This window comes from Polyodon spathula, chromosome 1 (assembly GCF_017654505.1).
Source record: "Polyodon spathula isolate WHYD16114869_AA chromosome 1, ASM1765450v1, whole genome shotgun sequence".
NCBI classification, from domain to species: Eukaryota; Metazoa; Chordata; class Actinopteri; order Acipenseriformes; family Polyodontidae; genus Polyodon; species Polyodon spathula.
Genome location: NC_054534.1, coordinates 106029674 through 106055145, shown reverse-complemented (window position 1 = coordinate 106055145; position 25472 = coordinate 106029674). Strand labels below are relative to the sequence as shown.

General features: G+C 37.1%; 1 protein-coding gene across 1 annotated transcript; it reads right to left on the bottom strand.

The window, feature by feature from the left end:
- Window positions 1–200: 200 nt before the first annotated feature.
- Window positions 201–21763, bottom strand: LOC121302564 (T-cell leukemia homeobox protein 3-like). The gene is made up of 3 exons (XM_041232601.1): window positions 20829–21763; window positions 6893–7130; window positions 201–1664 (listed from the first exon to the last, which is right to left on the bottom strand). Exons 1-3 carry the CDS (start codon window positions 21271–21273, stop codon window positions 1448–1450), a joined length of 900 nt encoding a protein of 299 aa, XP_041088535.1. The 5' UTR covers window positions 21274–21763; the 3' UTR covers window positions 201–1447.
- Window positions 21764–25472: the final 3709 nt, after the last annotated feature.

Sequence of the window (25472 nt, the reverse complement as noted above, 5' to 3'; positions counted from 1 at the left end):
CCCCTTATACAAGTTTACCATAGTATTTTTGTACAGTATTTTGGCATTGTTACCATGCTTTTTAACATAGTTTACCGTGTTTTTTTAATATGCTTTACCACACCTCAGTATTCACTACAATACTTACATATGCTTTACCATACCTTTTACTCTATGCTTTATTATACTTTCCTATTATTTTACTGTTGTAAACTTTTATAAGGGGCAGTGTGTGTTGTGATTAGAAAACCATGATGATTAGGACACACCAAGGACCTAAAGCTGCCATCCAATGACTAGCAGGGGTTGTTTCAGGCTGTCTTGTAACACCTCTGCTTGCTTGGCTTAGCTTTACTGATGAATTTGACCAATCATAACACCCAAACGACATAAGGCATAAGTAGAAGCAGTCATTAACAGCCAAGAATGAGACGGCACTTCCTGAAATAGGTCAGGTTATGAGGTACTTTTTTTCTGAATTGGCCAAGGCTTTGAAAATGTATTTTTCCACAAAGGTTGATGCATGCATTTGAATGGAATCTGCCATTGAGAAGGGAAAAGGACCTGATGGGAACCTGGGTGATCGAAAGATAACAAACCGGGTTTATGACGGAACCTTAGCCTTGAGACAGCTATGCAAGGTTTATTTGTTAGTATGTTCTTATCTGATATTATCGTACAGTTCACCAACCAATTCATAAATTCTATAATCCCACGGCACATTTGCAAGCTGAAAGTTCACACAGTATAAACGTTGGTCTGGCGATGAATCTGCATGAAAGCAAAACATAGATGGAGAGTTCAGCTAAAAAGCAAGATCAGGGACATGCATTGCATATTTCTACAAAAAGCTGTATTGCAGTGTGAAAGACATTGGGCTTTGGTATTATTCACTTGCCACTCTTGGTAAATTTATATTAGGCTTAATGGAAACATTGACAAAACCCTTAGAAAACTTGTTCAGGTTTACAGACAGCCTAAACGTGTAGGCAAAAGCAGAATTGAAATGATTAGCCCATGTACTCATTTTTTTGTTGTTGTTGTCGTTGTTGGCTTTGCATTGACTGGAATTTGACAACAGTAATGCAATGCCTGGATGTTTAGTTAGGACAAACAGCATTGTAAAAATACAGATGTAGGGATATTAAAACCATTGAGTTCGTTAAAAGTCCTATTTCTTTAGAATATCCATGTATTTTGCAGATGAACATTCCAGTGCTCATGATTCTGAATCCTAGTGAAAGTTTCAGCCAGTTCAGTATATGCTGGAGTCCGGCTCTTGGAAGCAGGAGACTCATATTAAATAAAAGCCTTCAGTTTCTTTGCAACAATTCCTTTCAGAAACGAAGAGCCCTTCTCCTCCCGACCAACCATTCTCAAATGGCAGTGTATCTGGAGCGAATGCTTTTCTCAGTCTCGGTCTGTGCTGGTCTTGTTTTTATTTTCTATCACTTCCTCTGTCACTTCCTCAGACAACTGAGGCCATGCTTGTGACAGAGGTGACCTTGTTGTCTTCTGCCCAAGGCTGGAGATTTTGCAGGGCGTACAGAGAAGAGTTGTGCAAGCAGAGAGGGTCCTGTTGCATGGGCTGGCTCAGGGTCTTCTGAAAAGCCTCCTGTTGCAGCTGCAGCATCAACCTGTTTGCCTGCTGCCTCTCCGCTTCCCGCTCCTCTGCTGTCTGCCTCCTGGAACAAGAAAGGTGGTGGAATGTTACCATGCATGTCACATGTTAACAGTTGTTGCACTGCTTACTGCATCATTTTATGAATTGCATGTGCTTTTTTATTTAGATCTAGTTTTACCAACTAAAGTCCTATTACAACCATTGGGAATGTTTTGAGGTGGTTTGGAAAATGACAGGGTGTGCAGCTATGATTTCTGTCCCCTGTGTAACTGGGATTTTGTATAGAGAAGGGCAGAAAGTACAGGTGCTCGAGCCTTTGTGGTAATTTTCTAAATTTCTAAAATAGAAATTAGATTTTTTTGGAAGAAAGCAATCCCCACACATTGGTCAAAACTGACTAAGTAGGGACCCAATATTATTTTGAACATACGCAATCCTCTCCTCACTAGATAACAAAGAATCAAGGATTAATTAATTAATAAAGAACCAAGGATAAAAAGCCTTCCCGGGAAAAATAATTACAACATGTCATGGATTGCTAACTCGGAAAGACAATGACAAGACTGTGTCTTCCTGTGATTCAAGGGGATGACAATATGAGGGGAGTGTATTGATGAGGAATTTTTTACTGATCGCTTCAGATAAGGAGATCTTGCACAGGAAAGGGCCTTATAATAGCATAACACAATGGCTCGGCATGCTAGTGCAGAATACTAAAATGTTATCATAAGTGTGTCCCAGATGGTGAGGGCCATAAGATATGACCCAATTAAGGAAGGTTACAATGTTTCAGCAAGGTAGGGTCATAAACATGTCCTGGTCACAGCTGATTCAAGTAATGAGATCAATTAAGTGTAAGAGAAGCAGTTTAATACACCTTTTAAGCTGAAAATGATATGGTCTTACATGACTCCCACAGCAGTGCACCTTTTTGAACAATAACACACATTCACCAGTTCAAAATAAACACAACACAATATATTTTAAATCATAATTCAGCCCATAATAATAGATTTAACAGTAGTTTTTGCCCTTCCCCACTAATTACTTGCAGGGCTCTTCTCTGCCCCACTCCTACACCATATAAGCACTGTTCAGTACACTGGAGCCCATAACCTATAGCAGCCCATAGCAGTGTGCTCAAGAGACTTTGTAGCTTCACCAAACTTCCCCACAGTCTTCCTTCAGGAATCGTGTTTTGGTAACCATTGCAAATAATAATCTGATCATAAAGTCATACAGAATACATATCAAAAGTAAAGGTCATGTTAGGAAATTGAATATCTGTGGAAAAATAAAGCAGGGATGCACAGCACAGGTCCACATCATGTTCAGAGGTTATCAATTAAATAATGAGTGGGTTAATGCCTGAACAGAGGCACAGTTGGTTTGAATTGAGATATTAAGGTTATGGTTATACCAAATATCTGGGCTAGAATGAGCCTCGCTGGGTAGAAATCCCTTTAACTGTAGTTCCTAATTTTTTTTTAATGTGCTTTACCTTCCCTCTCTGTGTTTTATAATATTTATGGTACGTTCCACCATGCTTTCACTACAATGGCTGATTGAGGACATGAAAACAAATACAAATAAAAATGCATCTGTGACAGAGAGCGAATGAATCCTAGTCAACAATTCCCCTCCCGATCTGTGAGGGCACTGTATAACTGGAACAGAGTGCCCTGGAATGGATGGTACGGCAGTTCATTCCAGGGTCAGTCAGAAGCTTTCCATCCAGGAAGGGGGCGGAGCCACAATACCAGAACTCATTGCCTTAATGCGGCAGGCGATGCGTCAGTCACGGATTGGAGGAGACGTGATTGGCCACGCCACCAAAAGAGCGTGTGACGGTATTTAGGGGACGTGGCCCCAACAATCTATTCCTTGGTTTATGGTTAAACTACAAGAAGCGAAAAGAGCGAGAGTAAAAAGTATTTTGTGTTTTGTTTGTTTGTTTCTCTAATTATCACTATTTGTTCTCACTAAAGGGCTAACACGAACCAGGGGCTGTCGCTACATGCCAGCATCAAACCCCGGACCACAGTGCACCACTCTCTTGACTGTGTTTGTCCTTTCACCATACACCTGCACTAGAGCACCACTGTCCGGAGACGTGGCCATGTCTGTGTTGCGTGTAATTATTCAAGTGGCTTATTATTTCAGGACTGTAACCCTCGGTTTGTGCGGCTCAATACCTATTGGTTATGTAGAGCCTGTGCCTAATATTTAAAGAGTTATTTGACATGCAACTCAGCCTCAATAAAAGAGCTGTTTTTCAGTGTGAACTGTGTTGTGTGTGTCTATTCCAGAGCATTGCACCATCACTACACCTGCGCACTGCAAGCCACTCGTTCACAGTGTTATCGCAATCACAAGATAAATGATCTCAGGAAATCAACATTTCAAGCCTTTATGTTGAGGTCACAAGATAATTTGTCTTGTGTTAACACATTTTTATTTTTGTTTTGTCCATGTCCTCAATGAGCCACCATACTTTTCTATGCTTTTACTATGGTAAACTGTTCTATGAGGTTATCTAGAATGTGCAAGGTGTGCTTTGTTGTGAAATCAGTGAGGCATGAAGTCAAGCAACCACAACAGCACAGTGATGAGACTAAACAGAACCAACCAGTTATCTAATATCAGCCCTGCTTGGCTTATTATTCTGTTAATTGCAAGCCTGAACAGATCAAATGATAATTACAATTTAATTCTTAGAACCTAGTGATCACATCTTTTTGGTTTAAAGGATTTGTGAACAATGTGTATAAGTTAATATTGGGTTTGTGAATGTATAGTCTCTATAGAGAAACTAATTTCCCCAGGACATTATTTTAGGCAATGGGTCACTTCTAGAGCTTTTTCTAGGCAACAAATTCCAAGAAATGTAATTTCAATAATCTTCCTGATTAGACTAAAGTAAGGATGGGATGTTGGGGACTGTATAAGGTAAGGCAATATTATCAGTCAATATGTCATACAGTGCAATGGGCTCATTCCGATAAGGGATCTTTGAGAGTCCATTTATTTATTATTGGTCAATATGTATTCTTTATTAAAAGGTTAGGAGAACAATTATAGGTGAGGAATTCATATATACAAAAGACATTCTTGAATAAATAACTCTCTCTCTCTCTCTCTCAATCTCTCTCTCTCTCTCTCTCTCTCTCTCTCTCTCTCTCTCTCTCTCTCTCTCTCTCTCTCTTTCAGGAGAGGTGGTGTGTGGGAGACGCCTTGTGTGCTGTGAGTGAGGAGGGGGAGCTCCAGTTTTTGTTCTAATTTTATTTAATTTTTGTTTTACAGTCTCTCTCTCTCTGGTGAGAATAACACCATACAGTTCATGCTGTACATGGATGTGCAAATGGAACACTTTCAGAAAAATATTTCTACTTTCAAATGATATCTGTAAAATAGATTTTCATCAAACGTCTCTACTCTCTCTCTCTCTCTCTCTCTCGTCTCGCTCTCGGACTATTATGTGGTATGCAAAGTACGACATTACCTACCACGTTTACCGTGTGAAAGGTCTTTTATAAAAGATGAAAGTTTACTATAGACATTTCTCCCAGAAATAAGTGTTTAGTTAAGGACTATTTTAAGGAATGCTTTGTTAAGGACTGTTTTTCAATTTTCATTAAGTAAATCAAGCTTAGTGTGTATAGAATGCATAGTTTTGTTATTATTTCTTTTGCTAGGCAGGGTTAAAGGGGTTAAAGCCAAATCTGTTTAGAATGTCCCAGCCTCCCATCATCTTTCAAACAGACCATACATCCTCCATTAGCCACACGTTACAGTTAACTGGATTACTCTAATCGGATTACTCATCCTTTCATTTGATCACACCATCATTAAACACACTGGCAGCACGCAAATGCACCGTTCATGCATAGGCTATATATTATAGCAAGAAAATCAAAACATGAAAATGAAAGCTTTTATCTGCCCTACATACCAACGTATCTGTTTGCAACAGTCCAGCATTTATAAACAGTCTCCATAAAGGGAACAATTACAGGGGATTTTACAGTTCAGTTATAAATAAAGAAATGAAACGTTTAGTATTGCATGTTCCTTAAACTGGGATTTTTTTCTGCATAAATGACGGGCCATTTTCCACACAAGCTAATATACAAAAATCTGAAAATCCAGGCAGTCAAAGAGGATTTTTGTATTACTCAGTATTTCATTGGAGTGGTACTCATGACCCTTCAAACTGATCTACAGGTATTCTTCATTAGGCAGCAGAATGTTAAACTTCATCATCAGTTGCTAGGGTTCAAGTTGTGTTTTGAAAAGAAAAACCTAGGAGTTTGTCAGTTTGTTTGTTTTTTTGTGCTTTGTCAGGTAAAAACATGTTCATTTTATGTATTAAAAAAAGAGCGAAACTAAGCAAAAAATGCATTATTGTTTTTTGTATTATCAGGAGACACGGAGAGAATTTAAATAGAGAATATAAATTGTGTTCAGGTGATACAGTCAAACACGTCAGGGGATTCTACTCAGACATCGTTCAGTCTATTTTATTGCTCAATTATTGAGGTTTTTGGAAACATACATAGAATGACTTGCCAAATTTAAAAGTGGGAAGGTTTGAATCAATCAAAAAAAAAAAAAATACACTCGACTCATGTTATTTAATATTAAACACGCTACAGGGAAACACCCTTATTTATTAACTACCCATACTGAATACAGGTCACTTCAGCTGAAAGAGCTTGTTTAGGGTCATATATGACTGTGGCAGGTTGTTTTGTGTAATTCTTTATTTTGGCCCTCCTACTCTGTTTGTTTGCTCTTTGTTTTGTGTGTTTTTTGTTTAATAAACGTGTGTAACTGCAGCTTCTGTCTCTGAGTCTCTCATTCCTGCCAGTTACAGCTTGGGCATGACGCTGTCCTGTCACAACGGTATACTTCACATATCAGTTGTAATGCAAAAAAGTGATTTCACCACCAGTTGATAGTAATTATGTCATACCCTGTCCTGTTTGCCAGACTACTGTACGAATTTGCGATGTTCTCATTTCTCCGTTTAGTGTGCATGTACATGCATTCTTAGTGTTGGCAGTATAGGTTTTCCACTGTCTTTATGGTAAATAGGTGCTGATTTTGATTTACTATATTTTTATACTGGTATTATTTATCTGGCACCAGCAGCATAAGAGTGTGATTTGCCAAGGCCATGGATCACAAACCAGATTAAGAACTGGCAGAAGAACAGTCACTCAACAGATTGAGTCCCATTAACAACCCCATACTGGGGCTGGTAAATGGTTGCAGATGGAGCCCTACCGCCACTTTGTTCTCCTGTTCTGGAACCAGGTCTTGACTTGTGCATCTGTCATTTTCAGTGCCTTGGCCAGGGTGGCCCGCTCTGCTGAGGCCAGGTATTTCTGGCGGTGGAAGCGCTTCTCCAGCTCACAGATCTGGACTCGACTGAACGACGTCCTGGGCTTCTTCCTCTTGGGTGGGGTCCGGTTTTGATAGGGGTGTCCAATCCTCCTGGTCATTGAGAATGGAGACAAGGCCGCTGCGAGGAAGGAGAGGAAAAAGAGAGCTTTAATAGGGCAAAGAGAAAAGAAGGCAAATAGATATGCCACTGATGGAGACAAGGCAGATTAGATAAGCTGTGTAAACTTGAATTTATACTTCATCTAAATACTTGTGATGAATTTAATAAGGATAAGTATTTAACTCCAGTAATACAACTGGCATTATTCCCAAACTATTGTGTCTTGGATTCACCTACAATAAGCTGCTTCTTACTAGTTTTGAAACATTACTGTGGTTTTTTTCACCAAATGTTGCAAATGTCTCCTTCAAATAAAAAAGCTTGGATAAAAAAAGGGGAAAATATCTTTTAGTTGGGCATTGGGTGAAGCTGTGTGCGCCAGTGTTACTCTCTGTGTCAGTATGAGACGTTTCTCTTAGTTCTGCGCTCTGATGAGACAACTCTGCTACTTCCAATATAATATACCCCAAAACTATGTTCATACAATACAAATACTATACACACATGCCTCTAGTATGCAGGCCATATACTCTCAGTAATAGAGAGGATGAATAACTACATGCCCTCCTCACATTAAACATTTTAATCTCAACAAATATCACCAACTTAAACAGCATAAACAAAACAAATATATTAACAATATATATTATATATATATATATATATATATATATATATCTATATATATATATATATATATATATATATATATATATATATATATTGTGGCAGGGCAGAAGTTGTAAATAGTGTGGGTGTTTATCAATGTGGTAGTGAAGGTAGCTCTTGTTTAAACCTTTTATTTTGGCCCTTGTGCCGTGCTTTTTTTGCTCCTGTGTTTTGTGTCATTTTGTTAAATAAACATGTGCATGCAAGCTTAAAACTGTAGCTTTCTGACTCTGGGTCTAACAGTATCCTGTAACATGTGGCGTCAGTAGGATAGTGCCTCTTGTGACACAGAGCAGGACTGCAGTTTAATAAAAAAAAAAAAAAGGATAACTGGATCTGCTGGAACCCAGAAGCATCCCAAACCCAGTGGGATGGCAGACTGGAGGACCTCTGCGGTGGCTAGAGGACTGGTGCCTTGCGTATAGGGAGTTTGGGCACAAGGTGGTATGCTGTCCCCAAGAGGAAGAGGAGGAGATGCCTGCCTGAAGGCTGGAGAAGACCAAACTGCCTGTCCCAAAATGGAAGAAGGTGAAAAGAGGCCGTTACTGGAGGCAAGAAAAGGAGTCGTTGACATCCAGAGGGCCAAAGGAGGAGGAGCCCCCGCCATCTTCAGTGCAGAAGGGGGAGGAGTCGCTGCCGTCTCCAGAGCCGGAAGGGGGGCACTCTAGCTCTTAAGTCAACAGGGCAACCTCCGGACCAACCTCGGCAACCGCTACACCTGCTGCTAAGGGAAACACAGCAAAAGCCAGCCACATGTCCATGTCCAGAGGCATCACAGCTGCCAGTGTCGCCACTGCCGGAGTACCCCACCCCACTGCCAGCATCACCAGACCCAACATCACTGCCAGCATCGCCACTGCCGGAGTACCCCACCCCGCTGCCAGCATCCCAAGACCCAGCACCACTGCCAGCGTCGCCACTGCCGGAGTACCCCACCCCGCTGCCAGTATCACCAGACCCAGCATCACTGCCAGCGTCGCCACTGCCGGAGTACCTCACCCCATTGCCAGCATCACCAGACCCAGCATCACTGCCAGCGTCGCCACTGCCAGAGTACCACACCCCACTGCCAGCATCACCAGACCCAGCATCACTGCCAGTGTTGCCACTGCCAGAGTACCCCATCCTGCTGCCAGCATCGCCAGACCCAGCATCACTGCCAGCGTCGCCACTGCCAGAGTACCCCACCCCACTGCCAGCATCACCAGACCCAGCATCACTGCCAGCGTTGCCACTGCCAGAGTACCCCACCCCGCTGCCAGCATCGCCAGACCCAGCATCACTGCCAGCGTCGCCACTGCCAGAGTACCCCACCCCACTGCCAGCATCACCAGACCCAGCATCACTGCCAGTGTTGCCACTGCCAGAGTACCCCATCCTGCTGCCAGCATCGCCAGACCCAGCATCACTGCCAGCATCGCCACTGCCGGAGTACCCCACCCCGCTGCCAGCATCACTATACCGAGAATTACTGTCAGCGTCGCCACTGCCGGAGTACCCCACCCCGCTGCCAGCATCACCAGACCCAGCATCACTGCCAGCTTCGCCACTGCTGGAGTGCCCTACACATCTGCCACCACTGCCTGCATTGCCACTGCAAAAGTAGCCCACACCGCTGCCAGCATCACCACTGCCAGAATCGCTACTGCTGAGTGCTTCACACATCCACCACCACCGGAGAGCCTAGTGCCACCGCCTCTGCCAGAGTGTGCAGCATCGGAGGGAGAAAACTGGACAAGGGGGGAGGGGGTTGGTGTTTTAACTCCATAAACTCAGCCCCGTTTGTTTTGGTTCATAGCTTGTTTAAAAGTGGTACTCCTAGCCAGAGCTACGGTCTCCTAAAGGTAAGCCTCTCAGCATGTGGCAGGGTTCACATGCTTAGGCTTCGTTTTGCGTAGATTGCTCCGTCATTGTAGCAGCTAGACGGAAAGGGGCGGTATCGTTGGAAAGCTTAGAATCACGTATATAGTTCAGAAAGAGCTTGCTAGAGAAGCTACAGACCAGAGATAGAGACAGAGAGAGAGAGAGAGAGTTTTCTCCATTGTGTCTTGTGTCAGACAAGAACTGCTTTGCAGAATGGCACAGAAAGTAATGGGAGATGGCCTGGGCATGTAAAATTGTAAACAGTTATCTTCAATGTTCCATATTCTGTTTTGTTCAAAAAAAGTTTTGATTATGCTTGTTTGGTAAAAAAAAAAAAAAATCCCCATGTTGATTTCATATTAAAGTTCAATGGTGCAATGTTTTTGTTTGTTTGTTTTTTACCCATCTATGATTACAAAATATATAGCAGTGACCAAACATGATTTTTTTGGAAAAGCGTTTTATTATTATTATTTTTTTTTACATATATTCTCATCTCTACCACATATAGTATGCTTGATGCTGTTGCAACTCACATAATATAGATTATATAGGTTGATATAGGTTACATGCATGCAATACAAACTATCCCACTCTAATTGGGGAGTGGCCACATGTATAAAAATATCCAGAAATCCTTTGTTTGTTGAAGGAGTTTGGGGGTGTTTGTGCTGTGATTTATTTTTTTTATTTTTTTTACTGTTTATCAATGCAGTAGTGAAGGCTAATGCTCAGCCTACAGATAGTTATTATTTTGTTAAACCTTTTATTTTGACCCTCATGTTGTGTTTATTTTGTTAAATAAACGTATATGCACTTAAAAGTGCAGCTTTCTGTTTCTGGTTCTCTTTCCTGCTGGTAACAGCTTCTGTCATGACATTACCCTGTTACAATCATCAAATGCATGACTCAATACTCAGGATTTTCAACAGTGTTGCCTCCACATGCTTTCATATTTCACCCTGAAGCAGGCAATGTCAACAGAGTTGAAAGCTTATGATGTCACAGGATTTCTCAAATCCAGAAAACAGAAACACATGGCAAAACTACACAGGTCTTACAGTAAGAGGGCAAGCAGATTGAGAACTTGAAAAACAATTAAAAGTTTCAGAAAATTCCCAGCCATTCAGAATGATTACAAGCACCATACATAGGTAAGGGAGTAGTACAAATTATTTAAATGTCAAACTACATTGGAGATGTATTATTATTTATAATAATACATATAGGTGTAGAAATAGTCTGAAGGGTGAGCATAAAAAATCTGATGGGAGATACTTCTAGTTCATACTTTAAAACAAGTTAGCTCTCTACAGTATATCACGATGTCACCAACCAGACACCTGCTCATGGAAACAAGGTGCCTCTGGTAGACAAGCCACAGGGCCACTCATCCAGGGAAATGATAAACTCACCTGGGCGACCACCCTTGTGAACTGGAAAGTCCAATAGTGGACTGTCTCCAAATGAAAGCTGTGGATAACAGTGTTTGGCTAAAGTGTCCACAGAACCCCAGGTAGATGCCCTGCAGATCTCCACTGCTGGAGCTGACTGGAGGCCAGACAGGGATGCAGCCACTGCTCTTGTTGAGTGGCCTCCGACTTGTCCTTCCACAGTCTGATCCGCTAAGGAATAATAGAGGGAATACAATCAGCCAGCCACTTGGAGGTTGTTGGTTTGGACAGCGGCTCGTTGCTGGATAATTGAATACATTACATGAGTTGTGGTGATGCTCTCTAAAATGTGGCGGACCGGTATGTGAAGTTAGGATAAACAGGCACATTCAGAAGCAGGACTGCAATGGTACAAATGAGACAAACTGGAAGTGAGGGGACTATAAATACTGTAATGGGATATCTGAGGTATCCTGATTCATTATCTTAAAATTCAGAGGGACAGTTGCTATTTTTGGTACCTTGTCCAAGGCTTTCCTTTCAAGATGCATTTAATCTCTCTCAGTGTTGAATTAAAGTAGACCAAACAAAGGCTGTGAAATAGTTTGGACCTGGATGGCCATTGGTGGGTACACTACTGTAACTAATCATAGGGAAATGATCGATTCAATCAACTCAGTTTCAGTGGTCACTCTAAGACTGCTTCATTGGCTATAATAATCCTTATCAAATGGTGAATTGTTCAAATACTGGCTCTCACCTGTGAGAATACTATTGTAAGAATACTTTTTAATCTACTACAGTATGAATTCTTCAAATACATTCCCTACAGCTCGAGGTAGAACTGACTGGAATACTCTCAATGTCTGAGAAACATTCATTTCAATGTAAAACACAATAAAGCTGCTGTTTATGACTGGAAGCCACAGCGAGCAATGTGAGGCTAGTGTGCGGAAAGAAGAAAGAGGATTTTTTTTTTTTTTTAAGCAGAGCAGCAGGAGCAATAAGGCACAAGAGAATATCTGTGATTGTCCCCTAAGGAAATGAGAAACAATTTAAACAGAAATATGCTACGTAATGACAAATTGATGTTTTGTGAGTTTGAATGTCGTTCTGTCAATCTCTATTACAAGTTTATTTGTGCAAAATAGGAACATTATTAAAATTATCCCAAGGGCTTGACAACTACACTAATCTAAAACACCAGATTACATACAGTAGTGGCTAGGTCAATATATACTTCTTGCTCTCCACTGCCTTGGACCATATAAAGTTATTGTAGAAAACAAAATCATTTCATAAATCATACCTGTCATGCACTTCCATTCATTGTATACAGCTATGGCCAAAAGTTTTGCATCACCTAGAATTTTAGGATTGAGACATAATTATAAGAAAAAAAATATATGAACATCATTTAGATCTTCTATTTAACATTAAGTATTTTACAAAATGATATCGCAAAAGTCTACCAAAAGCCATAACTGTAGTTTTTGTGAGTTTTTTATTAAGTATATGGAAAAATACAAAGCTGTATGTAATTCAATACATTAACGTAACATTATTCAGCAGGTGTTTATTCAACTTTATGAAGCAAAAATTGTTAATTTCATAGGGTGATGCAAAAGTTGTGGCCATAGCTGTACATAACCATGTAATAACAAAATAATAACTGGGGATATAGCAATGGTTTCAGCTACTGTAACAGAGCTGAGCATGAGCCAGTGACTTTGCACACTGCAAACAAGCATCTTAACGACTGTAAAAGATCAGTGCTCGTCTGCATCCATCGTTACAGTGCTTTTCATCTCCTATCACAGATAGGGGACAGAATCTATAATGGCAGTGCGTCACACTGAACTGACCATCATAATATTACATGGCAATGACTGGTGGAGTGTGTAATTACACTGAAGAAGCCTGTGTCATAAGGTAACATTACCATGTATTTACAACCCTGTAAATATACACTATTTTTGTGACATGGTCTGAGAAAAAAAAAAAAAGATAAAATAACTGCTAAAAAAATACCTGATGAGTCTGACCTTTACAATCACAGAATTAAGTACCCAGTATGAAGAAAATATCAGATATCAAAATGATATTTTTTGTGATTAAGTCATTTATATGGCATTTCAGTAGCAGGATCACGACCTAGACAAGTGTGTACATTTGGCAACAAATTAATAAACATGTAAAAAATAAACAAAATTAAAGTCACAGGTGGTTCTAAAATTGGCTAACTATTTAGAAAAGGATGAATCACCAGTGCTAGCTTAGAAAATAGCAGCTTATGTTATCATCAGCTCTTGGCCAGTTCTTAATGATCAGCTCAAACCACAAGTCAGATGCACAGGTAGAATTTCACTGATCACTGGTAACCGTTATTTCAATGGTTCCTCCATTTGCAGTTTCTCCTACAAACATTCTTTAGCTATATATATATATATATATATATATATATATATATATATATATATATATATATATATATATATATATATATATCCCCTACAATGTTGAATATTGTCTAGATCTTGTCCAGACCAGACAGCAGGTTTAGAAAAGTGCCAATCAAGATCTTATTTCATAAGCAACTAAAAAAAGAGGTGTCAAATGTCTTATTTACTTTCTGTCTCATAAAAAGTGTGTCATGTTTTATTTACTCAGCATGTACAAAATAGTATTTTAACATCTCGATAAAGAACTTGATACAGACTCGTCATTGAAACACCTGTTTCTCATTATATGAATCCACATCATTTTATTTTTCCTGAATGTTAGATTCTTGAGCAATTTTGTGGTATACAGTTAACGCTTGTGAGCTTTAATGCTATGCCCTATGATTCAAAAATCAGAAAAGCACCTTCAAGGTCGTAGGGTAGTGCTATTGTGGTACAAATCATTTGTTAACGACTCAGTCATAAAGCCAATTCAGTTATTCAATTCTTATGCATACTGTCAATGAAAACTGTTTGCCTAAAACCTGGTATGTAATTCTTAGAATTACCAGAATTGGAAACAATATACCTGTACAAAGGAGAACAATGGACACTTAATCTTATTTTCCCTTTGTAAGAATAAAAAATTGAATGATTTTCAAAGCAAACATCACCTGTTCCCATGTTACTGTAGAAACTTGCCTCCTTTATATAGCTGACATTTTCAAAATAAATCTGACCCTAATGTAGTTTAAAATATTATACAGTCTCACCATTAGAGGTAACTTTGCATATATAAATCACATATAAGAAAGCAATCATTGAGGATCTGTCAAAATTCAAGTACATTGTATCTTGTGAGCAGATGCCATCCTGTGCATTGAAACATGCAGCACAATTCTACAGTTAAAAAAACAGCAACAGATTATCTTTAACAGTAGTTAGTATAGTCTTTGTATTTGTGAATTAGACCAAACTGTGAAGATCTCTCCAAACAATAAGAGATTCCCTGCACACAAAGTATTAACTTGGATCCACAGAAGCTTGACAGAAGATGTATTCATAAAATAATAATAATATAATACCTTACCTTCTAATAATAAAATAACAAATTAATCATATATAAAATACAAAGTGTCAGCAACTGAGACAACTGTTTAAGTTATAGGTCTACTTTTAATTAAAAGATGCACCAAAGTCAATAGTCAATATAAATCAGTTTTATAAACATGAAATAACTATTTCGTTTTAGTTGAAATTAGCCACAAGGGGAAAACATGTAGAGTTAGAAATGAATCACAAATAAGTACTCCATGCATACTGGCACTAATGAGCAGTAACACCACACACCCACATTTAAAAGGAAATAAAGCTTCAGCCTCCACATAACTCTACACTTCATGCCGAGAATACTAAAGAATACAGATAAGTAATACAATTTAGCAACAGCATATTGAAAAAAGAATGCTGCCTCAGAGAAATCTCAGCTTCTAACAAAATAATTGATATTTAATAACACTCTCCTGCAGCAGGGCTTTCTTCCCCCATTGCGAATATTACCTTTGGTTCGATCTGATAAATAGAACTGTAAAAGATTCAAAATGGGATATTGAAGGATGGCAGAAACATATATTGTTGTTTAGTTTCCAGCCAGGTTCAGTCCTGTTTATGGCACATGCTGTTATCATTGGAACATAAACAGAAGCTGAAAAGCCTACCCACGGCAATGCCTTGGCAAGCAATTGCAATACAATGGCACAGTCCGAGGTGGCAACTGTAAAACACAAACTCATTGGCACAAGCTACTGAGAGAGTGCAAACCTAGCACTATATGAAGACGATAGTCTGTATTCGTACCTTTTTCATGCTGAATTCCCATTGGGCTTGGATTATATTGGGGGATAAACATTCTCATGATAAAGCACTGTGCTCATCGAAGGACAATTGATCCACTTTGCACTTTTTGTTTTGCATCCATTTCCCAGAAACATCAAACAAGTGAAATACGTGAGAACACAAAAAGAGGTAATCTATGTATAGAAGACAAAACACATTACAAATAACAAACAGTGTGGAGAGTGGAAAAGAGACAATTGGAATAAGATGGCAGAAATGGGTTTGATTGAAATGTGAATAATCAATTGGCTGAAGTAGGTTAATTACAAATGAATTCAATGTTTTGCCAGGTTCACTGTCGTATATATTTGTAGGTTCTTATCTTACTGGGTTAGTTTACGTGTGTTCGTACTCCTCTTGGGTTGTCTTGTGATTGGACATTTTGATTATATATATTTCAAATTATACTGATATATTGAAAGCGTGAACAGTTCACAGTAGGAAAAGCTAGTCTCAGTAACAAATATTTGTGGTCATTAGAGTATATAAAACTGAGAATATAAAAGGAATAAGTCTGGCTACTTTTCACTGTTTTCACTGTTCGTTTGTTGAAACACAATACAGCCATCCTGATTTTTAATATTTAATGAGAAAAGCCCTGCATTTTGAATATTTTATATTGTCAAAGTGTTGTTGAGCTTCATTTTTATTTCTCTGTCTGTAAATAAATATAATGACAAACATAAGATTCTCATGTTCTAGAAACTGCAATTCCATTTTGTAAAAAACTAAAAATCTACTCATAAATCATTAAATCACATTTGAACTGTTCAGATACATTTCTATGCTTGAACGATTTATATATATATATATATATTATATTATTATATATATATATATATATATATATATATATATATTCTCAAATTGACACTGTGAGTCGACTATTTTAGAAAAGTTTTAATATAGTCATAATGGAAGATGGACATAAGGCTTCACTAAGAAATAATGTAGCAAAGGGTAAGACTGAATTATATTTAACATGATATTAAAAACGAGTGTTGGAGTCTCTGAATCTGAGCAATACGTTTAAGAAACTGCACATATCACATAATTTAGATATTCGGAATTTGGTTCTGTACTTCACAATAGGTTCCCCCATGAGCCATGAACCGCTTACAGGGCAGCAGGCACATTTTACAAAACAGAACTGGATGACCAAGCCCTAACCCTGCAGTAGCTGTGTTGAAACCTGCCTGAGGGAATGTGATTGAGGGCACCAGCCTCAAATTTCAGCCTCTGATATTTATTGTGGACAAACACAGTTCCCAGCTGCAGGAGTGACAGGGTAATTGTGGAATGTACATGTTGTGCTGACAGACATCCTCGCTTTCTGTACTTCTCTGCTGTAGCCCTTTTGAATACACACACACACACACACACACACACACACACACACACACACACACACACACACACACACACACACAAATGAAAACTATGGACTAAACAACAGCATTATCACTTTTAGTAGTCAAGTATATCTTTCAAACAATAGCATTCTTTTAAAATTATTTTATGAATAAGTTTGTGAGGTCTCATCTGTGCATAACTTCAAAACATATTTTATCTTACATTTTTCAGTTTATTTTAAGGAAACCAAATACATACTTAGGAAATATTTTCCCAGAGGAGAAACAAAAATACCTCAATTTTACAAAAGGGACCCTGAAATTACAACTATTTTTTTTATTTTTTCATTTTCATTGGTTTAAAATTACAGTTAGCTTAAATAGAGACCGCTCCCCTCCATTAACATGCATTATGTGTTTAATAAACGTGTTTCATATTTGCAACAGAAGCATGATTCCATAACAAGCATGCCTGAATTATACCAGTTTAAGAGTGTAATCATCTTCATGAAGTGTACTAGATGTTACATTAAATAGATTCAACTATTAAAGGACATTACCCATTACTTAAAATTAAGATATTACTTAATATGTTCAAAGAATCTCCTCTAGCAATCTTATCTAAATGATAATTATAGATTTTATTAGTAATAATAATAATAATAATAATAATAATAATAATAATAATAATAATAATAATGTAGTGTTACCGAAGCGGTGCAGGTATAGGTATATCTCTTTCGAATAACACACTGCAGGACTGAAGTATCCCTTTTATGGGTTTTATTCCTTGGCTGTATTTCTAGTGCCCCTGCAGAGCCATGAACACAGTCCCTCTGTGTATCCCAGTAAAGGAAACCAGCCCACAGTGCATGTATTGGTAAGTGGCATGTGTTTTTCTGTTAAAAAGTATGTACAGTTCCAGATATCTTACTTATCTGAACAATGGTGGATCTCAAGATTGACACTGTTTATTAAAACAAATATCACAAATGTTGAATTTTTGCTAAATTATTAAGACAAAAATATAGTTAAGAGGTTCACATGCTCTGTTAGAGATCAGTGGCCTTTTTTATATGAATTAAACAACATGGTATTGAGATCCAGCACTGTATATATCAATGTACTCAAACCCAATGTGCGCTTTGATTTGTGTGACAGGAAACTGTGCTTAGGTCCACAGTGATTTCGATAAACTGAAACCACCCACATTACACCCTCGTCCTAGTCATTTCCAATGCTGTAGAGGAAAAGGGAACACGGAACCTTTACTATTTGCAACATGAACCAGCTGGGTATGCAGTTTCTACGGGTCCCAATTACACCCCAAAAGTCTTACAAACAAGTTCTCTAGAAACCTGAGTGCTATTGGACTCACCTGATAATATATCTATATATATATATATATATATATATATATATATATATATATATATATATATATAGATGATTGATATTATATGGACACCACTGGAAACTGTGGTACCTTTGTATCCAGGATAACCGGGAATAAATTTATACACATCCGAGTCAGGTCGGACTGAACCTGTAGTCTCTAGTGTGGGACGGGTTGATTGTGTCTTTATGTTCCAAGGTTGGACAAGTGTCGACATTCAATGACTGACTGAATACGGACCGAATAAACAGTTGAATTATAGTCACGTGGAAGACAAATTTGTGTGTGTGTGTGTGTGTGTGTGTGTGTGTGTGTGTGTGTGTGTGTGTGTGTGTGTGTGTGTGTGTGTTGTGTGTGTGTGTGTGTAAATACAATCACAACCCATCATTGACTGTTTATTCTGAAGACTGTTTTAGATCAGAGCCTAGATACAACTTGGGTGATCCAATAAATACAGCATTTAATTCATGATGATTTTATAGAAAATAATATGTTAATTTTACAAAATGGAGATACATTACTTTAAAAAATATATATTAATATAGGTAATTTTTTTTTTTTGTTGTAACAATAAGGACAAATTTGAAGAGTTCAAACAAACCTTTGTAGAAAACTTTACACGTCACGATACGTGCACTGGGACTTGTTTCGAATATGTTATAATATTATTATAATATTATTCTAATAATAATAATAATAATAATAATAATAATAATAATAAATCCATCCTCAAGAAAACCGGATAGAAATAATACTAGAGACCTTTTTATTTCTAAGTTTAAGGATGCTTTCCTAACAGCAGCTATTAAATTGAAAAAAAAAAAAAAAAAAAAAAAAAACGAGTTACCTTTATCACAGTTGTCCTTGGTTTTGTTATTTGCACCATCTATGATAGTGTCGACATGAATAAAATGTAATCCCTAATCCTTAGTTTTCATGAAAAATTTTGAAACCAAATGTTACATCTGTGCGTTATTTTTTAAATCTAAAGTTATACATTAATTTTAATCAAGAATTTAGTGCGTCTGTATTATTATTATTATTATTATTATTATTATTATTATTATTATTATTATATTATTACATGTTTACCAATGTAATGGAGAGCAGCCTACTTTTAGGACACAGAAATATAAGCCCCGACTTTGTGAACATTACAGTGGAGCTATATTAAATGCCTATCACATTGCATACGTTTATATAACACGAAAAAATAAAACTACAGAGAGACACCTTCAAGTAACATGCAGTGTAAGGTTTTTATTATTATTTTATTTTATTTTTGTAACCTGTTTATTTATTTATTTTTTTAAAGCGGCACCTGTTAATGTTTACAAACATTTCGAGCAAACTATTTTTTCCCCCATACCAGCTTCATTTTGAATCTGGTGAGACCAATTGAGTTCTGTCGTGCTTCACAACCAATTGAAGCGCATTTCTTCTAAAACAATAAATAAAATAAAATATAACAGCCCTTTGAGCATGCAATAATGTATGTTATAAACTGTCATTGTATAAGTAACCCTGGCAGTATTTATTTGTTGTCCTATGAAGGGTTTTTAATTTTTAATTTTTATAGGCCTATGCTAAATGTCCGTATAGTTCAGCTTATCTTTTGTCTCGACTTAATTTCCAAATCTCCAGTTAGTGTTATGCGGCTTTTTATAATCATTTTCAGGTTATTTGTAATTAATATTTAATAGCATTAGGTGTTTACACAATTGTAATACAATTTACAATGTAACATTAACATCTGGAGCCGTAACAAATAATGACAGAAATATTATTTTTGAAAACTTTGAAAAATGGAATATGTTATAGTGGCACTGTGCTTCAATTGGAACATACGAACATACATACATACATACATACATACATACATACATACATACATACATACATACATAAATGAGATTTTGTTTTCTTAAACTTACCTTGGGATTTAATTATTATTGCATGTTCATAACTGAATCCAATCGCGTAGCGGTGAATATAAACCACCACGCTGGTTAGTACAATGTATAGCAGGCTATTGCAATGTATTTATTGCGAACTTTGTTGTGTGTGTGTGTGTGTGTGTGTGTGTGTGTGTGTGTGTGTGTGTGTGTGTGTTTCTAATATGTAGCAAAGTTCCCACTGCAACATTGTAATGTTTTGTTTTCTAATTAACATCTGAATCCTATCCACCCAATTTCACAATCGGTCCAGCAGTGTGCGGGCTTTATACTGAATTATGCAAGCAGCCATAGCCACGTTTCATTTTGAAATCGCAGGTGTATGCTTTCATCAGAAAAGTGATCACTTCAAATAATTTCTTTGTCAGGTTCCAGACGCATCATACAGATAAGGCACTTTTTAACGTTGGTGTTAATCATTAGTTAAAATATTATCACCAAATTTAATTTTCACCAAAAACATCTGTATTGAAGCTCAAAATTGTTTATGATATTCGCTTGTTCAATTCGACTTTTTTTTCATATCAGACGAAAATATTAACACCATAAACAGTGGGTTTACTTCAAATAACACAACAACAAAAACAAAAACTAGGCGCCGATAAGTCAACATACAAAATTGTCAGAGTTTGCTTTAAACAAAAACTCTTCATCAGAAGTGTCTGGTTTAAAATGAAACCATTCTCAATCCGATTTTTTTTCCAATTAAAACAAAAACAAACAAACAAACAAACAAAAAAAACATCTCACCTGTGAGCCTGTCCTTTGCAAATCGTCGACTGCTCTCCATCCAGGGGAAGGTAAAGTTCCCCACGTTACCCACCGTGTGCGCGCTGGCAGGGAAGCCAGGCGGGTGGGTCAGGGGAGGTGGATGTGGCGCTGGTGGCATTGGCCTGTGGGCTGGGACCCTGATTACTCCGCCTGCACCTCCGGGGTTCACATTAACATTCATGTGCATGCTAACATTCATGTTAACGTTATAGGACCCTGCTAACCCCGCTGCCATGGAGCAGGCCGGGTTATACACAGTGTTGTAGCCATTGGCATAGACATTGCTGGCCAGCTGGTAATCCGCTTCGCCTGTCCGGCAGCCGGCTTGCTGGTCAGTGTTGTTCAATATCTGATCGATTCCAAAGCTGATGGGTTCGTGCTGTTGGTGAGTCTGGTTCACTTGTTCTATTCCGGTGTGCTCCATGTTTTAAAGACAGATCAAACGAACGATAAAAAAAAAATACAAAAAACGATACTCCAAATATCCAAGTAAATTATAAATACCCCACCCGCTCCCCCAAACAAAAACAAAAAAGTGGTTTTGTGTTTCTAAGAAAGTGGTTCCATCATTGCAGAATTGATGCACTCACTGTTCATTGAGCTGTTATGTTAATTCCATTCATAGACTCAAAACTCGTGGTATTTCATTCCGATGTCGAATCCATCAATTAATTCCAAAATACATCGTCAGCATGCAGTACAGTGCACTGTCTACAATTTTAACAACAAAAAAGAATGAATGCAAAGAACTCGCGACGTTGCTTAGAAAAATCCCAAACTGGGCAGTACCAAATTGCTGGAGAAGTGCAGGCTCTACTCTTCAGAACAGAGGCTCGTGTTGCCTATGCAAGAATACAAGCCAGTGTTCAGGTAAACTCAGTCAATATGTGTCTGTCGTTGACCCCAAATAAAGAGCTAATGTGTCTTACAGTGAATATTAATTGTTCCAGCTGCAATACTCTACACTGACTTTGCGCAGGTGAGACGCTCCCTCAGCCAAAATCCCCGGGAATCGAACGGCGATTGGTGCTCTAGAATGGGCGGGGTTTCACAGTCCTTTAATTGTATTTATTTATTTTTGTCCTTAAAGATACAGCTGTCTATTTCTGTACTGTTTTTTTCTAATGCTCAAAACACAATATGCTACAGAAGAATATAGCAATGCAGTCACATCTGAACAGAACCGGAGCTTTTTTAAAAAAAAAAGGAAAAGCGCGCCTGAGGCTATATTGGGAAGGACACCACCAAAACATACCGGCCCTGTATTACCACGTGTGTTACCCTTGAATGATATGCAGTTTTAACCAATGTACGTTTTTTTGTTTTGTTTTGTGTTGTTTTGTTATGTTTTTAGTGCATGAATATTATCCGTTTACCTTTCATTGTAGGTTACTCTGTTTTCTCAGAAGCTGTTTAAAAACAACTGTGTCACGTTATCACTTTTGGTATAATTGCAACGACAATTTTGGCTACACAGAATGAATGCTACCCCCAGAAACTGTGTAAATGTGTATCTATTATTTCCCTGCTGTACGTTTGGTAAGGACTGCTTCATAACAATTATTTTTCAATAAAAATACATTTTAGTAGTAGTAGTAGTAGTAGTAGCAGATTATTATGTGTAAACGTAATTAATTTTTAAGATAAACTTTCTGACATTACAGCCTGCTGGCAAACCGGGGGCGAAATTTATAGTGCAGGCCGAGACCTGCATAACAGCCGTGCAGTGTCTCGGTTCTTGATACAATAAAGTGCTTTTGTTAACCCTCCGCTGCCGTGGTCTGTGCAGCCATTATTTCTTTGACATCGTGTATGATGATCCCGCTGCACAGTCACAGTAAAAGCGACAAGTTGACAAAATGTTTCGAAAGGGGTTTGTGGCATTTGATTGGCATCGCCCGAAATTACACTTCCCAGTTGCGGCGGACTTTGAACGAGGCTGAACGCATCTCAGATTATACAAATGAAACGGACTTTATCAGCCGATACAACAGCTCCAAAAAGATCATTTCATTGCTGGTGCGATTATTATTATTATTATTATTATTATTATTATTATTATTATTATTATTATTATTATTATTATTATTGCTATTGTTTGTTGTTGTTGTTGTTGTTGTTGTTGTTGTTTGTGTTGTTGATAATAATAATAATAATAATAATAATAATAATAATAATAATAATAATAAATAATAATAATAATAATAATAATACGATTTATTAGGAGACGTTCCGTTTCTCAATAACAATGCAAAATGGGTTATAATAAATCTGCAACACGGGAAAAGCGAATTTAATATATCACCGTTTAATATATCATCATTTTATAACGTGCTTATTTCTGCTTTTGTGCAAACGAAAACATTTCACAGGCGCGTGCGGGTGGCAAGGGGGATGTATACAAATCAATTGTGTGCATTCGAATCTATATTAATAATGAAGGCTTATTCATATTTCAATTGCGGTGGGAATGAGCAAGGGTATAACATTCCAGGCAGTGTGTCTGAATTACTTAACTCGAGCAGAATGGGCATATTAACACTGTGGAAAAAAACACAAGGTGGGTCTGGATAATGTGGCAACGTGTGTAAATCGACAGTATTTTAAACAGTTATGCAGTGACATGGTCTATATGTACCCAAACAAGAGCTGCACAGCAGTACAATTATATATTTTAGGAAGATTTTGAAGGGCAAAAAAAAGTAAATAAAGGCGTTTGCTGTTATTATATTGGTAGTATAGGTCTATATTAAAGAAAAAAAGGTTAGCAAAGTTAATTAACTAGCTTGGTAGAAGATGATAGATAGATAGATAGATATAGATAGATAGATAGATAGATAGATAGATAGATAGAGAGCGTCACCGTGAAAGTACTAAAGTATTTCTATAACATTTCTTGAGCTCTAATCAAAACCCTCCAAATCAACTTTTGCTCATACCGTAACCCTACTCTTTATTAATATGACGTGTTAATGATCGAATGTATCAGCTGTCATGAGCCCCACAAGTACATAATAATAATAATAATAATAATAATAATAATAATAATAATATCACTTTCAATGGTTATTATCAGCTGCATATTAATTCAATTCAATTCAATTTTATTTTTTATATAGCGCCTTTTGCAACAGGTCTCCTCAAAGTGCTTCACAAAGGCAAAAAACAATACATATTACTGAACAACATTAAGCATTTAAAAACGGAATAAAAACAAAACAGAATATATAAACTGTATTATAAAAATAATATTTTAATCTAGATTTTTTTAAAAAAAATAACTAAATAAAAAACAGTGGGAACAATATGGGGGCAAGAGGATATCAGCTCATGTGAATGAAAATGCCAGGCTCTAGAATGGGTTTTTAGTCTAGACTTGAAGAGATTGACTGAAGGGGCTTCTCTAATTGTGATGGGCAAGCTGTTTCATAATTTAGGTGTCATAAAATATCTACCACCATATTAGCTCTATAGTATGAAATGTACAGTCAATATGACCAGTCCTGTTGGGTCCAAAAAGACAAATCGCTGTCAATAATGCAGGCTCGTTCACGGGAAACAAAGACACATGCTATTATTGTTATTTTTCTGCTCCAATCGTTCTCAGCTATTTCGTCTGCCTGATTTTATTTTGAATGCTTGTTTTCTATTCATTAATTATTCACACTGACAGTAATTTTAGACTTATTTTGTCTTATATTAATTCATTATTTCCTTTGCTCTCATTTCATAATGAAATAATTACCTTTGTGATGAATGGCATGCCTAGTTATTCCTGGGGAATCTGCTCATTTATCACTCCTAACTGGATTCTTTTCAGTCAGGGACCGATATTGTACTGATTGGGTTATATTTAAAATAGCAAAACAGTGCTTCAGACATCTTTCTGACAGCCCAGTGTTTAAATCGTTATTTAGCTAGTTATGTAGCCTTGAATTATAAAACTGAACAGCGAGACAAAATGTAAAAATCCAATTAGTTTATGTTTTCATTATTTTTCATCGCTAAAAAGATAGTTGTCAACTTCTGTCTATTTAGCTAGTGTTTCGTTTCATTAGTTTATTTAATTGACACTGCTAAAATTTTAATAAATTATTATTATGCCTAAGAATACAAACTATTTTATTTTTATTTGTAAATAGCATTGTTCTAAAAATGCGCTCATATGTGTTTGATCATTTTAGGCATTTTTGATGTTTATTTAAAACATTTACCATTAACAATTTAATTGTTATTATAACATATATATATATATATATATATATATATATATATATATATTACTATAATATTATTAATTAGTAATTATTTAATAATAATTATGCGTAGGCATATATATATTATATTGTTTATATTGCAATATACACAAGCTCTATAACGTTTTCAAATCGTAGTATGTTGTTCGAGATTTATTGTTACATATGACTTCATCGATAATAGTATGATATATATGATATATATATATATATATATATATAATATATATATATATATATATATATATATATATATATATATATACTCTTCAGTGATATCAAACATAGAACGGAATTTGCATGAAATTAAACTTTAATAAAAAATATATGTTTTGTATACAACTGTAAGGCGCGCTGGGGTGTGTGT

What these genes read in the sequence shown, in the direction of transcription:
- LOC121302564 (XM_041232601.1), bottom strand. Translation starts at nt 21,273, where the DNA reads ATGGAGCACACCGGAATAGAACAAGTGAACCAGACTCACCAACAGCAC. An exon ending in TGCAAAGGACAGGCTCACAG is followed by an intron (nt 7,131 to 20,828) that starts GTGAGATGTTTT and finishes CCTTCCTCGCAG; the next exon opens with CGGCCTTGTCTCCATTCTCA. An exon ending in AACAGGAGAACAAAGTGGCG is followed by an intron (nt 1,665 to 6,892) that starts GTAGGGCTCCAT and finishes TTCTTGTTCCAG; the next exon opens with GAGGCAGACAGCAGAGGAGC.